Consider the following 15,757-nt stretch of genomic DNA (forward strand, 5'->3'; position numbering starts at 1 on the left):
GAGTAATATTCCATTGTATATATGTGCCACATCTTCTCTTTCCATTCATCCGATGATGGGCACTTAGGTTGCTTCCATCTCCGGGCTATTGTAAATAGAGCTGCAATGAACATTTTGGTACATGACTCTTTTTGAATTATGGTTTTCTCAGGGTATATGCCCAGTAGTGGGATTGCTGGGTCATATGGTAGTTCTATTTGTAGTTTTTTCAGGAACCTCCATACTGTTCTCCATAGTGGCTGTACCAATTCACATTCCCACCAGCAGTGCACGAGTGTTCCCTTTTCTCCACACCCTCTCCAGCATTTATTGTTTTTAGATTTTTTGATGATGGCCATTCTGACTGGTGTGAGATGATAACTCATTGTAGCTTTGATTTGCATTTCTCTAATGATTACTGATGTTGAGCATTCTTTCATGTGTTTGTTGGCAGTCTGTATATCTTCTTTGGAGAAATGTCTATGTAGGTCTTCTGCCCATTTTTGGATTGGGTTGTTTGTTTTTTTGTTATTGAGCTGCATGAGCTGCTTGTAAATTTTGGAAATTAATCCTTTGTCAGTTGCTTCATTTCCAAATATTTTCTCCCATTCTGAGGGTTGTCTTTTGGTTCTGTGTATGGTTTCCTTTGCTGTGCAAAAGCTTTGAAGTTTCATTAGGCCCCGTTTGTTTATTTTTGTTTTTATTTCCATTTCTCTAGGAGGTGGGTCAAAAAGAATCTTGCTGTGATTTATGTCAAAGAGTGTTCTGCCTATGTTTTCCTCTAAGAGTTTGATAGTTTCCGGCCTTACATTTAGGTCTTTAATCCATTTTGAGCTTATTTTTGTGTATGGTGTTAGGGAGTCATCTAATCTCATACTTTTACGTGTACCTGTCAAGTTTACCCAGCACCACTTATTGAAGAGGCTGTCCTTTCTCCACTGTACATTCCTGCCACCTTTATCAAAGATAAGGTGACCATATGTGTGTGGGTTTATCTCTGGGCTTTCTATCCTGTTCCATTGATCTATCTTTCTGTTTTTGTGCTAGTACCATACTGTCTTGATTACTGTAGGTTTGTAGTTTAGTCTGAAGTCAGGGAGCCTGATGCCTCCAGCTCCGTTTTTCATTCTCAAGATTGCTTTGGCTATTCGGGGTCTTTTGTGTTTCCATACGAATTGTGAAATTTTTTGTTCTAGTTCTGTGAAAAATGCCAGTGGTAGTTTGATAGGGATTGCATTGAATCTGTAGATTGCTTTGGGTAGTAGAGTCATTTTCACAATGTTGATTCTTCGAATCCAAGAGCATGGTATATCTCTCCATCTATATGTATCATCTTTAATTTCTTTTATCAGTGTCTTATAATTTTCTGCATACAGGTCTTTTGTCTCCTTAGGTAGGTTCATTCCTAGATATTGTATTCTTTTTGTTGCAGTGGTAAATGGGAGTGTTTTCTTGATTTCATTTTCAGATTTTTCATCATTAGTGTATAGGCACGCCAGAGATTTCTGTGCATTAATTTTGTATCCTGCAACTTTACCAGATTCATTGATTAGCTCCAGTAGTTTTCTGGTAGCATCTTTAGGATTCTCTATGTATAGTATCATGTCATCTGCAAACAGTGACTGCTTTACTTCTTCTTCTGATTTGGATTCCTTTTATTTCCTTTTCCTCTCTGATTGCTGTGGCTAAAACTTCCAAAACTATGTTGAATAAGAGTGGTGAGAGTGGGCAACCTTGTCTTGTTCCTGATCTTAGTGGAAATGCTTTCAGTTTTTCACCATTGAGGATGATGTTGGCTGTGGGTTTGTCATATGGCCTTTATTATGTTGAGGAAAGTTCCCTCTATGCCTACTTTCTGCAGGGTTTTTATCATAAATGGGTGTTGAATTTTGTCAAAAGCTTTCTCTGCATCTATTGAGATGATCATATGGTTTTTCTCCTTCAATTTTTTAATATGGTTTATCACATTGATTGATTTGTGTATATTGAAGAATCTTTGCATTCCTGGAATAAACCCCACTTGATCATGGTGTATGATCCTTTTAATGTGCTGTTGGATTCTGTTTGCTAGTATTTTGTTGAGGATTTTTGCATCTATGTTCCTCAGTGATATTGGCCTGTAGTTTTCTTTCTTTGTGACATCCTTGTCCGGTTTTGGTATCAAGGTGATGGTGGCCTTGTAGAATGAGTTGGGGAGTGTTCCTCCCTCTGCTAAATTTTGGAAGAGTTTGATAAGGATAGGTGTTAGCTCTTCTTTAAAAGTTTGATAGAATTCGCCTGTGAAGCCATCTGGTCCTGGGCTTTTGTTTGTTGGAAGATTTTTAATCACAGTTTCAATTTCAGTGCTTGTGATTGGTCTGCTCATATTTTCTATTTCTTCCTGATTCAGTCTTGGCAGGCAGTGCCTTTCTAAGAATTTGTCCATTTCTTCCAGGTTGTCCATTTTATTGGCATAGAGTTGCTTGTAGTAGCCTCTCATGATCTTTTGTATTTCTGCAGCGTCAGTTGTTACTTCTCCTTTTTCATTTCTAATTCTATTGATTTGAGTCTTCTCCCTTCTTTTCTTGATGAGTCTGGCTAATGGTTTATCAATTTTGTTTATCTTCTCAAAGAACCAGCTTTTAGTTTTATTGATCTTTGGTATAGTTTCCTTCATTTCATTTTCATTTCTGATCTGATTTTTATGATTTCTTTCCTTCTGCTAACTGAGGGGTTTTTTTTCGTTCTTCTTTCTCTCATTGCTTTAGGTGCAAGGTTAGGTTGTTTATTCGAGATGTTTCCTGTTTATTAAGGTGGGCTTGTATTGCTATAAAGTTCCCTCTTAGAACTGCTTTTGCTGCGTCCCATAGGTTTTGGGTCGTCGTGTCTCCATTGTCACTTGTTTCTACGTATTTTTTAATTTCCTCTTTGATTTCTTCAGTGATCACTTCGTTATTAAGTAGTGTATTGTTTAGCCTCCACGTGTTTGTATTTTACAGATCTCTTCCTGTGATTGATATCTAGTCTCATGGTGTTGTGGTCAGAAAAGATACTTGATACAATTTCAATTTTCTTAAATTTACTAAGGCTTGATTTGTGACCCAAGATATGCTCTGTCCTGGAGAATGTTCCATGAGCACTTGAGAAACATGTGTATTCTGTTGATTTTGGATGGAATGTCCTATAAATATCAAGTAAGTCCATCTTGTTTAATGTATCATTTAAAGCTTGTGTTTCCTTATTTATTTTCATTTTGGATGATCTGTCCATTGGTGAAAGTGGGGTGTTAAAGTCCCCTACTATGAATGAGTTACTGTCGATTTCCTCTTTTATGGCTGTTAGTGTTTGCCTTATTTATTGAGGTGCTCCTATATTGGGTGCATAAATATTTACAATTGTTATATCTTCTTCTTGGATTGATCCCTTGATCATTATGTAGTGTCCTTCTTTGTCTCTTCTAATAGTCTTTATTTTAAAGTCTATTTTGTCTGATATGAGAATTGCTACTCCAGCTTTCTTTTGGTTTCCATTTGCATGGAATATCTTTTTCCATCCCCTTACTTTCAGTCTGTATGTGTCTCTAGGTCTGAAGTGGGTCTCTTGTAGACAGCATGTATATGGGTCTTGTATTTTTATCTGTTCAGCCAATCTGTGTCTTTTAGTGGGATCATTTAGTCCATTTACATTTAAGGTAATTATCAATATGTATGTTCCTATTTCCATTTTCTAAATTATTTTGGGTTCGTTATTGTAGGTCTTTTCCTTCTCTTGTGTTTCTTGCCTAGAGAAGTTCCTTTAGCATTTGTTGTAAAGCTGGTTTGGTGGTGCTGCACTCTCTCAGCTTTTGCTGGTCTGTAAAGGTTTTAATTTCTCCATCAAATCTGAATGAGATCCTTGCTGGGTAGATTAATCCTGGTTGCAGGTTTTTCTCCTTCATCACTTTAAATATGTCCTGCCACTGCCTTCTTGCTTGCAGGGTTTCTGCTGAAAGATCAGCTGTTAACCTTATGGGGATTCCCTTTTGTGTTATTTGTTGTTTTTCCCTTGCTGCTTTTAATATGCTTTCTTTGTATTTAATTTTTGACAGGTTTTTTTTTTTTTTTTGCGGTACGCGGGCCTCCCACTGTTGTGGCCTCTCCCGTTACAGAGCACAGGCTCTGGACGTGCAAGCTCAGTGGCCATGGCCCAGGGGCCCAGCCGCTCCGCGGCACGTGGAATTCTCCCAGCCCGGGGCACGAACCCGCGTCCTCTGCATCAGCAGGCAGACTCCCAACTACTGTGCCACCAGGGAAGCCCTAATTTTTGACAGTTTGATTAATATGTGTCTTGGTGTATTTCTCCTTGGATTCATCCTGTATGGGACTCTCTGTGCTTCTTGGACTTGATTAACTATTTCCTTTCCCATATTAGGGAAGTTTTCAACTATAATCTCTTCAAATATTTTCTCAGTCCCTTTCTTTTTCTCTTCTTCTTCTGGAACCCCTATAATTCGAATGTTGGTGCGTTTAATGTTGTCCCAGAGGTCTCTGAGACTGTCCTCAGTTCTTTTCATTCTTTTTTTCTTTATTCTGCTCTGCAGTAGTTATGTCCACTATTTTATCTTCCAGGTCACTTATCCGTTCTTCTGCCTCAGTTATTCTGCTATTAATCCCATCTAGAATATTTTTCATTTCATTTATTGTGTTGTTCATCGCTGCTTCTTTCATCTTTAGTTCTTCTAAGTCCTTGTTAAATGTTTCTTGCATTTTGTCTATTCTATTTCCAAGATTTTGGATCATCTTTATTATTGTTATTCTGAATTCTTTTTCAGGTAGACTGCCTATTTCCTCTTCATTTGTTAGGTCTGGTGCATTTTTATCTTGCTCCTTCATCTGCTGTGTGTTTTTGTGTCTTCTCATTTTGCTTATCTTAATGTGTTTGGGGTCTCCTTTTTGCAGGCTGCAGGTTCGTAGTTCCCGTTGTTTTTGGTGTCTGTCCCCAGTGGCTAAAGTTGGTTCAGTGGGTTTTGTAGGCTTCCTGGTGGAGGGGACTAGTGCCTGTGTTGTGGTGGATGAGGCTGGATCTTGTCTTTCTGATGGGCAGGTCCACGTCTGGTGGTGTGTTTTGGGGTGTCTGTGGACTTATTATGATTTTAGGCAACCTGTCTGCTAATGGGTGGGGTTGTGTTCCTGTCTTGCTAGTTGTTTGGCATAGGATGTCCAGCACTGTAGCTTGCTGGTCGTTGAGTGAAGCTGGGTGCTGGTGTTGAGATGGAGATCTCTGGGAGATTTTCGCCGTTTGATATTATGTGGAGCTGGGAGGTCTCTTGTGGACCAGTGTCCTGAAGTTGGCTCTCCTACCTCAGAGGCACAGCACTGACTCCTGGCTGCAGCAGCAAGAGCCTTTCATCCACATGGCTCAGAATAAAAGGGAGAAAAAGTAGAAATAAAGAATTAGTAGAAGTAGGAAGAAAGAAAGAAAGAAAAAAAGAGAAAGAAAAGGAAGGAAGGAAGGAAGAAGGAAAGAAGGAAAGAAAGGTGGGAGGAAGGAAGGAAGGAAGGAGGGAAGTAAGGAATAAAAGAAAGAAGGAAGATAAAGTAAAATAAAATAAAGTTATTAAATAAAAAAATTATTATTAAGAAAAATTAAAAAAACAAAAAACGGATTGATAGAACCTTAGGACAAATGCTGGAAGCAAAGCTATACAGACAAAATCTCATACAGAAGCATACACATACACACTCACAAAAAGGGGAAAAGGGGAACAAATCATAAATCTTGCTCTCAAAGTCCACCTCCTTAATTTGGGATGATTCGTTGTCTATTCATGTATTCCACAGATGCAGGGTACATCAAGTTGATTGTGGAGCTTTAATCCATTGCTTCTGAGGCTGCTGGGAGAGATTTCCATTTTTCTTCTTTGTTCTCACAGCTGCCAGGGGCTCAGCTTTGGATTTGGCCCCGCCTCTGCGTGTAGGTCGCCAGAGGGCGTCTGTTTTTCGCTCAGACAGGACGGGGTTAAAGAGCCGCTGATTCGGGGGCTTTGGCTCACTCAGGCCGGGGGGAGGGAGGGGCACTGCGTGCGGGGCGGGCCTGCGGCGGCAGAGGCCGGCGTGACGTTGCACCAGCCTGAGGCGCGCCGTGCGTTCTCCCGGGGAAGTTGTCCCTGGATCCCGGGACCCTGGCAGCGGCGGGCTGCACAGGCTCCCCTGAAGGTAGGTGTGGATAGTGACCTGTGCTCGCACACAGGCTTCTTGGTGGCGGCAGCAGCAGCAGCCTTAGCGTCTCATGCCCGTCTCTGGGGTCCGCGCTTTTAGCCGCAGTTCGCCCCCGTCTCTGGAGCTCCTTTAAGCAGCGCTCTTAATCCCCTCTCCTGGCGCACCAGGAAACAAAGAGGGAAGAAAATGTCTCTTGCCTCTTCGGCAGGTCCAGACTTTTCCCCGGACTCCGTCCCGGCTAGCCGTGGTGCACTGACCTCCTGCAGGCTGTTCTAGCCGCCAACCCCAGTCCTCTCCCTGCGCTCTGACTGAAGCCCGAGCCTCAGCTCGCAGCCCCACCCGCCCCGGCGGGTGAGCAGACAAGCCTCTTGGGCTGGTGAGTGCTGGTCGGCACCGATCCTCTGTACGGGAATCTCCCCGCTTTGCCCCCCGCCCCCCTGTTGCTGCGCTCTCTTCCGCGGCTCTGAAGCTTCCCCCCTCCACCACTCGGAGTCTCCGCCCGCGAAGGGGCTTCCTGGTGTGTGGAAACCTTTCCTCCTTCACAGCTCCCTCCCACTGGTGCAGGTTCCTATTTTTTTGTCTCTGTTTTTTCTTTTGCCCTACCCAGGTACGTGGGGAGTTTCTTGCCTTTGGGGAGGTCTGGGGTCTTCTGCCAGCGTTCAGTAGGTGTTCTGTAGGAGTTGTTCCATGTGTAGATGTATTTCTGGTGTATCTGTGGGGAGGAAGGTGATCTCCGCGTCTTACTCTTCCGCCATCTTCCCCTCGTCTGCCTCTATGGTTTTGCGGCAGGCCGATTCTTAACCACTGCGCCACCAGGGAAGTCCTATTCTAAAATTTTTAGTGAGACAAAGTTTGTCATTAAGAATGTTATAGTAGGCTTAAATTTTCTAAGTGTTTTTATTCATATTTTTTTGAGTGCTAATAACAATTCGCATAGAACTAGTACTTTGTAGTCTTAGAGTTTTCATGTCCAATAGATGCTATAATTCTCACAATAGCTCTTCGAACTATGAATTATAGAAAATCACAACACAATAGACTTTAAACTTTGCAAATGTGATTATTGGTAGTTCCTGTTACCACTAGATGGCCCTCTCAGCATGTACTTTTGAGCCAAAGTAGCAAGTTTATAGACAGTTTGAATTTCGTCTATAGATCTTATTAAGAGACATTTTAATTGGAGTTAAAAATGGTTTATATCAGGTTATATGATAAGCTTTTTTAGAAGTAGTAAAGAAATTCAAGGTGGAATTTATTAGTGCGAGTTTTTTGGTTTTCTTCTCAAGAAGAATGGAGTATTAAACTAAATGGCATTCAGTACCATACACATAATATATTTTCAGTAAGTATTTTAAACATTAATGAAAATTTATTGAATTTAATTAGGCTTCTCCATATGCTTGTGGAAAAGTTATTTGCCACACCAAAAAAGCAACCTTTTCTGCTAAGCCTGTAACTGATCTTATGTAAATCCAACACTTTATCTCTGAGGATTTAATATAGAGGTAACGAACTAAGTAAACTGAGGGCTCGACATGGAACTATGGTCCCCTTGGTCAATTTTGTTGTCCTAACTCAATTGAGTTCCTCTAAGGGTCCGAATTATTCTACTATGATGTGCATGTTCCTGTCCAGTGAGAATCAGGAGTGAAATTGCTACAGTTTGGTATTTTTGTCATCTTAACTTTCACTAAATTTCTTGACAAGAAAATTAGAACATCTTTGATTTTGGTCTTACTTGATCTCACATGTATTTTCTTCCATTGATTTTCAATATTATTACCTCCATTGCTCTCTTTTATAATAAATATTTTGTATTGCCCATTTTACTAACTTGAAATGAAAATCATAGTTAATATTATCTATCTGCACAGTTTCAAAAAATCATTATGATGCCCTAATTTTAATGTAAAGGAGAAGTAGAAGGAAAGCAATTTATAATAAAATGTGTATTTCAATATGTAAGTACTGGAGCAGACTACACTAGATGAAACAAGAGGTAGTCAAATGCTTGCGCCTGTACATAGAATGACTATGAATCACTGTGAATGTGATAGCTGTGAAAGCTGATTATAATACATATTGGTGATTCAAATACCCAAGTGGCATTGGCATTGGTGACATGATTTTCCAAAATGGTGAAAAACTCTTAGTAAAGTTATGAATAAAACAAAGAGATGCATTGTTGCAGTCTAGAAAATTTGGGGTGTATTAATATGTGGGAAAATTCATTTTGTTTACATATTAGTTAAGTTCTAGTCTTAGATATATTCAGTGGGACCTTTGAAAGTCAACAAGACATATGACAATTCTTTGCCATACCGGATTGTTTCCTGCATTGCTGGACCTCTAGTATCTCTGGCACTTGCCTTTTAATTGCTGGTAAAGTATTCATCCCATCCCTCTTCCCAGTAATCCCTAAAATGCCTCTATATAAATCCAGAGGATCCTCTAGGGGGCAGTGCTGCTAACATTGAGAACCACCAATTTAAAAGTATCTAGCTACATTAATCTACACACCTGTATTTCTCATGGAATTTCAAAACCAAAGTAACTTAAGCATCCTAGGTCCTTAAATATGATGTTTTAAATAGTTAAGAAAATTGCAGAATTATGTAAGAAGTTGATTTGTTCAAATGCATCATTGTTTTGTTGCAGTTCTTATAAGCAGATCAATATGTTTGCTATTTTAGGTCCCTGGTAGCCTCCATATTCTTTATTTTTTCCACGCTTTCTGTTTAGTAAGTCAGTAGTATATAACTTTCTTTAATGTCACCGTTTACTTATTTAACAGTCACACAATTTGTCCCTTAAAAAAAACCCATTGTTTAAATTTGGAAGATATTACAGAAACTTTGTGAAATGGAGGCAAATTTTCCCATAATCATACCACCCTAACAACTGTTAATATTTTCAGTATTTTGTTCTGTATATGCATATTTTGACATTCAAAAATTAGTTTTGTCTTTTCACTCAACATGGCATAACTTTTTAATATTATTATATAACTTCAAAAATATTATTTTAAATTACTGCATCCTATTCTGTTAGGTTCCACAATTTAACTATTTTCCTACCTTTAGTTTGTTCACATTATAAAAACATACACACATATTTTTTATCTGTTTCAGTATATTTTCATTTTTCCTTTAGGATGGGGCTTCAGAACTGGAGTCATTTATTAGGTCATTAGGATTAGGCTAATATTTAACAAAAGTTACATTTTTTTATAACTTCTGTTAAATATTGCAAATTGACTTTAAAAGTTATTTACTTCACATTTTTTGAGCATCAGTGATACTGAACATGTTTAGTGAATTATTTCTATTTTCTCTTTTAGAAAGTGTGTGGTCTGCCCTTTGACTATTGATCTGTTGGGTGCTTGGTGGTTTTTTTTCTTTGTTTGTTTGTTTTCTCTTTTCGAATCAGACCTTTTAAATAATATTTCAATGTTTCGTACATTCATTTTTATGCTATCTTTGATTTTAGTTTGATTATTTTATTTGTATTTGTATGAGACGACAGTTATCTACTTGTACAAGATAGTATGTGATATCAAGGAAAGAACATGGGATGTGGAGTCAAGAAATCAGGGTTCTGGAAGGAGATATTTATAATACATATTATATCTGACAAAGCACTCATATCCAGAATGTATATAAGAATGCTTACAAGTCATTAAGAAAAAGGCAGACAATCCAATTTCTAAATAATGAGGAAAAGCCCTAAACCACCACTTCATAAAAGATATCCAGATATTTAAACCATCTGGCAGTATGTATGCTGAATGAATGCAGATTGATTTTATATTACTGTGTAAGACATATTTAAAAATGTGTATTTGGGGGAAATACTTACTTCATTGTAAAACCAGGTTAATATTAAATTTTGGTCATCCAGACTATAGAACACTGTCTTTGTGTTAGTATGGCCAGTTTAGATTTTACTGTATTTCTGTAGAAGAGAGATCAGTTTTTTTTTTACCTTATTCTGCCTTTAGTAGGACATTATTATTTCTGATTCTTTGCCTATTGAATATGCTATTAATTTATATCCAGCTGGTACATATTCCCTAGGAAAAATCCTTCGTTAAAGAACAGTAATCTCTTGATTTTAGTGTTTTTAGTGGGATTAAGGAATATTTTGGGTTCCAGTGACTCCACCAATGTATGAATGAGAGAATGGGAGGAAAAAGGAAAGGAAATCAGACATTCAAGGGTGAAAACGTTGTGAATGTCACAAAAAGGCATAAAAGATGCCCCACATAAAACCCACGAGTGCATGTGGTTATTTTTCTTATTCTTCACCATAGGATATATTATGAATTATTTCTATTCTTACAAAGAGAACAACTATAAAAAATTCTTTCCTGTTTGGTGACAGATGCCTGTTTTGGACATGTACATCTCACCTAATCATTGTGTGAGCCTCCCAGTATTAACATCTGCTCCTGTTCACTCTTTTTATGTTTGGTTATTTCTGTGTTATGAAATCTACTAAAAAATACAATAATTTAAGCACAAACTTGTGTTCTTTTGGGGACATTTTTTAATCAACCTTTAATCAACCCTTTTAGATTTCCTAACACCTCTAATTATGTGATGCATTTTGTTCCTTTCTGGTATAAATAACCTCTCCAAGCTCTGTCAACATTCTTCTCACACACATACTCCTTTCCCCTCTTTTCTTGAGTAATTCCTGTTCATACCAGATTGGGATATACTAATCAACCTGACATTCCTCTCTTATAATTTATTTCCCCTCAACTCAAAGAGTATTCACTTTTTGAGACAAATTCATACCTGAGGCACATTTTTTCTTGTGTAAATTTCAGGGGTTCCATATCTTCCCATCCCCACAACCTTCAAATTCTACCTGTTTGCCTTTCTTCCAGATACATATAACATCATTGAATAGTCTTTCTGGATTTGGGAACTTTCATCTTCTAGAAGTGTCATCTTTTGAATTTGAGCATTTCTGATACTTTGAAATCTTTCTTCCCCTGTGTACTCCTGACATGATCTTTCCTTAACACATATTTCAATATTTCTTATTCAAGATGACACAAACACACATACACACACATGCACACACATACACACACACACCCATCCTAGGCTGTGACATTTTCAGATATCTTGTATTCAGGATGTGGGGCATACTTACTTTATAGGTTCTTAGTGAGACACATACTCTATTGATAATACTGTTAGACTCTCTTTTCATTATTTTCATTGAATGTGGGTTGTGCCTTTTTTAAAATAAATTAATTTTATTTATTTATTTGGCTGCATTGGGTCTTTTTTTTCTTTATTTATTTTATTTATTACTTATTTTTGGCTGCATTGGTTCTTCATTGCTGCATGCGAGCTTTCTCTAGTTGCGGTGAGCGGGGGCTACTCTTTGTTGCGGTCCGTGGGCTTCAGTAGTTGTGGCTCGCAGGCTCCAGAGCGCAGGCTCGGTAGTTGTGGCACACGGGCTTAGTTGCTCCGCGGCATGTGGGATCTTCCCGGGCCAGGGCTTGAACCTGTGTCCCCTGCATTGGCAACGGATTCTTAACCACTGCGCCGCCAGGGAAATCCCATGCATTGGGTCTTCATTGCGGTGCATGGGCTTCTCATTGCAGTGGCTTCTCTTGTTGCGGAGGCTTCAGTAGTTGTAGCACGCAGGCTCAGTAGTTGTGGCTTGCGGGCTCTAGAGCGCAGGCTCAGTACTTGTGGTGCATGGGCTTAGTTGCTCTGTAGCACGTGGGGTCTTCCTGGACCAGGGCTCGAACCCATGTCCCCTGCATTGGCAGGTGGATTCTTAACCACTGCACCACCAGAGAAGCCCTGAATTGTGCCTTTTTCTGAAAGAGCTTACATGCACATTGCCTGTATGAGGGTTGAAAATACTTATTTTCAAATTCTGAGCACATTCACTGTTGCTAAAAAAAGTTATGGTAGACTTATTTTAAATTTTGTACCACTTAAAGAGGATAATATACTTACCTTATTTCTATTTACATTTGTGAGAAAACTTTATTGCTGCAACTCCTCCAGTGAAAACAGTTTGTTGCTAGTTTTAAATTTTAGACAAGCTTTCTTTGTCACTTACCTCTTCTATTTTTTACCAGCTGTGTTCGGAGAATTCAAATTAATTTTATTATCCTAGTTAAAAATTTGATAAGAAAGAAAAATCTGTTCCCAAAATTCAAATAAAAATTGCTTTTATATGATCTGTAGTTTCAGAGGAGCTATATCACAACCTTTTGAAGGTCTAATTGAGAACTGACTTATTAGTGAAGATAGAAGAGAAAAAAATTATGTCATAATGTATAAATGGAGATGTTAAATTCATCTATGTTTTGTTTAGATGTCCCTGGTAGATTTGGGAAAGAAGCTTTTAGAAGCGGCTCGAGCAGGTCAAGATGATGAAGTTCGTATTTTGATGGCTAATGGAGCTCCTTTTACTACAGACTGGGTAAAGAATGGTTTTAATGTTGTGGGGTATTTTTGTTTTTTGTTTTCTCCTCCTCCTCCTCCCCCTCCTCTTCCTCCTCCTCCTTCTTCTTCTTCTTCTTCCTCTCATTTTTGAGTTTTTCCAGTTAAAAGTTTAGTCAGTATTGTGTTTATAAGTGGTGAAAATTTAATTTTTTTGCAAATTTGTTTGCAATTTTAGAATTATAGCTTGCTTTTAAAGAGAATGGTTCATATACTTTTTTTTATAATAGACCACCTTATCCAAATATTCTGTCCACACATGGGTTTTTCTTTAAATTACGGAGTTCAGTAATGTAGGATGAATGTAAAATGTAGCTGCTTGGGATTTAATTTAAAGGCCTTATAAATAGCACAGGTAGAATTTACAATTCAGAAAAAGCAAATTTGGTGTTAATGTTATAATTGATTCTAAAAAAGGAAAAATGTTTGCATTTCAATTGATACTTGTAAAACTATTGCAAACATCACTCAGAAGGAAGAAAGGAATGAGAAGGAGTTCTTAGTAATTACAGAAGGCAATTGTGAAGAAGACAGAAACCATAACTCTGTTTAATTCTGCAGGTAAATCAAAAGGGATATTCTTGGGAATGTGGAGGGTTAGGAATATGGATTAACTCTCCCACTGGTAACAACTAAAAATTCCAGAGTTTTGATTTTGTTGTTTTTAGCTTACTTGTTCCATGCTCTTTTTAACTTTTCATTCAAAACAATTTTTTTTATTATGGAAAATTTCAAACATAAATCAACCCCTGTATACCCTTCAAAAATTATCAAATCAAATGAATCTTATTTCCTCTATAATCCCATTTACTTTCTTTGTTTAGTATTATTTTAAAGTAAATTTCAGGAACCATTTTGTTTCATCCATAGCTTTCAGCATCTGTCTTTAAAAGATAAAGATTTTTTGACTGAGTATATTAAAAAAAATCTTACGGGCACTGATGAGTTAGAAAGAAAGTAAGGGATTATCAAGCTGAAAAACTAAGCAAAGGCCATAACCTAGAGAAATTTCACCCTTAGAACATTTGCTAACTCAGTAAATTTGCCAGTTGGTGTTCTACCTCCCCGGCATAGGTTACTTAAGATAAAGACCTGAGACTGCTCATAGAGGGAAGTCTCCTAGAGATCCTTTCCCCATAATACTGGAATCCTAAAGAGATGTACCTTCGTTGTAAGGGTAAACCAGAAATACCCCCTCCCTCCTCCTACCTGATCCTGCCCCTGCCCCTGCCCCTGTTGTTAGGATACTGCAAGGCAAATGAACTGGCTTGAACTAAGGTACCAAATGGAGAGAGGAAACATTTTGTTGATGAGAATTTGGAGTCAAAAGCCATCCTTTGCACACATTTGTGGCCTTAACTCATAAATACTTATGTATTCTGCAAAACTCTGAACTGAAGAATGAATTTAAAATTATCTTTGGACTAGAGGTTACCCGTGGTTCCTGACACAAGCAAATGAATATCCTTTTTGGAGGAAACTGCCTTCCTCCCAGGTTTCATATCTACAAATGAAATTCCAAGGAAAATGAACAGTCAAAAAATAACTGAACACTGGGACTTCCCTGGCAGTCCAGTGGTTAAGACTCCGTGCTTCCACTGCAGGGGGTGCGGGTTTGATCTGTGGTCGGGTAATTAAGATCTCGCATGCCACGTGGTGCGGCCAAACGAAAAAAAGAAACCCAACAAAAACTGAACACACAAGGACACAAGGCAGCTTGGACAATAACCCACTGGAACAACTGACAACATAAGCAGACCTATAAGGACTTTAGATAAGATTTTAATAGCAGATTAGGAATAGCTGAAGAGAAAATTAGTAAACTGAAAAACAAAAAAAAATCATTCAGAATGCGGTGCAGAGAAAAACAAAAAAATATAAAAGATGTCAGGAGTCATGAAGGCTAGTGTATGAGAAAGTCTAACATATATCTAATCATAAATCCACAAGGAGAGTGAAAATAGGGATGAAATAATTTTAAAAGATAATGGTTTAGCTTTTCCAAGACTGATGAAAGATGGCAGCTCACAGATTCAAGTAGCCCAGAAAATCTCCAGCAGAATCAATAAAAATAATCTATATCTAGACACATCATAGTGATCCCGTAGTACATCAAGACAAAAAGAGCCTTCAAGATACCAATGAGATATCACGTCACACCTGTCAGAATGGCTATCATCAAAAGGTCTACAAATAAATGTTGGCAAGGATATGGAGAAAAGGGAATCCTCGTGCACTGTTGGTGGGAATGTAAATTGGTGCAGCCCCTATGGAAAACAGTGTGGAGGTTCCACAAAGAGCTAAAAATAGAACTACCATATGATCTAGCAATTCCACTCCAGGGTATATATCTGGAAAAAATGAAAACTCTTAATTCGAAGAGATACGTGCACCCCAATGTTCATAGAAGTACTGTTTACAATAGTCAAGATATGAAAGCAACCCAAGTGTCCATCAACAGGCAAATGGATAAAGATGATGTGGTATGTACATGTACAGTGGACTATTACTCAGCCATAAAAAAGAAAGAAATTCTGCCATTTGCAGCAATGTGGGTGGATCTGGAGAGTATTATGCCTAATGAAATAAGTCAGAGAAAGACAAATACTGTATGATACCATTTATTTGTGGAATCTAGAAAATTAACAAATGTGTATAGCAAAACAGAAACTGGACTCACAGATACAGAAAACAAACTAGTGGTTACTGGTGGGGAGAGTAAAGTGGGGAAGGACGAAATAGGGTATAGGATTAAGAGATATAAACTACTATGTATAAAATATATATGCAATAAGGATATATTGTGTAGCACAGGGAATTGTAGCCATTATTTTGTAATGACTGTTTTTTTGGGGTTTTTTTTGCGGTACGCGGGCCTCTCAATGTTGTAGCCTCTCGCGTTGCGGAGCACAGGCTCCGGACGCGCAGGCTCAGCGGCCATGGCTCACGGGCCCAGCCACTCCGCGGCATGTGGGATCTTCCCGGACCGGGGCACGAAGCCGTGTCCCCTGCATCGGCAGGCTGACTCTCAACCACTGCGCCACCAGGGAAGCCCCTGTAATGACTTTTAATGGAGTATAATCTATAAAAATACTGAATCACTATGCTGTACACCTGAAA

General features: G+C 38.4%; 1 protein-coding gene across 7 annotated transcripts in view; it reads left to right on the forward strand.

The window, feature by feature from the left end:
* Positions 1-15,757, forward strand: part of GABPB1 (GA binding protein transcription factor subunit beta 1) — a 79,163-nt gene that overhangs the window by 31,310 nt on the left and 32,096 nt on the right. For 4 of the 7 annotated variants that reach the window (XM_089907248.1, XM_089907247.1, XM_022587124.3 and 1 more), the window contains exon 2: positions 12,510-12,617. In XM_089907248.1, coding sequence (XP_089763374.1) covers positions 12,510-12,617 — 108 coding nt within the window. Of the gene's footprint in view, positions 1-12,509; positions 12,618-12,658; positions 15,121-15,757 lie in introns of those variants that run through there. The other 3 variants (XM_089907245.1, XM_089907246.1, XM_089907244.1) reach the window with 3 other exon arrangements.

The sequence above is a fragment of the Delphinapterus leucas genome, chromosome 2 (genome assembly GCF_059928025.1).
Source record: "Delphinapterus leucas isolate spDelLeu-1000000601 "Yukka" chromosome 2, BTC_Dleu_Yukka2, whole genome shotgun sequence".
NCBI classification, from domain to species: domain Eukaryota; kingdom Metazoa; phylum Chordata; class Mammalia; order Artiodactyla; family Monodontidae; genus Delphinapterus; species Delphinapterus leucas.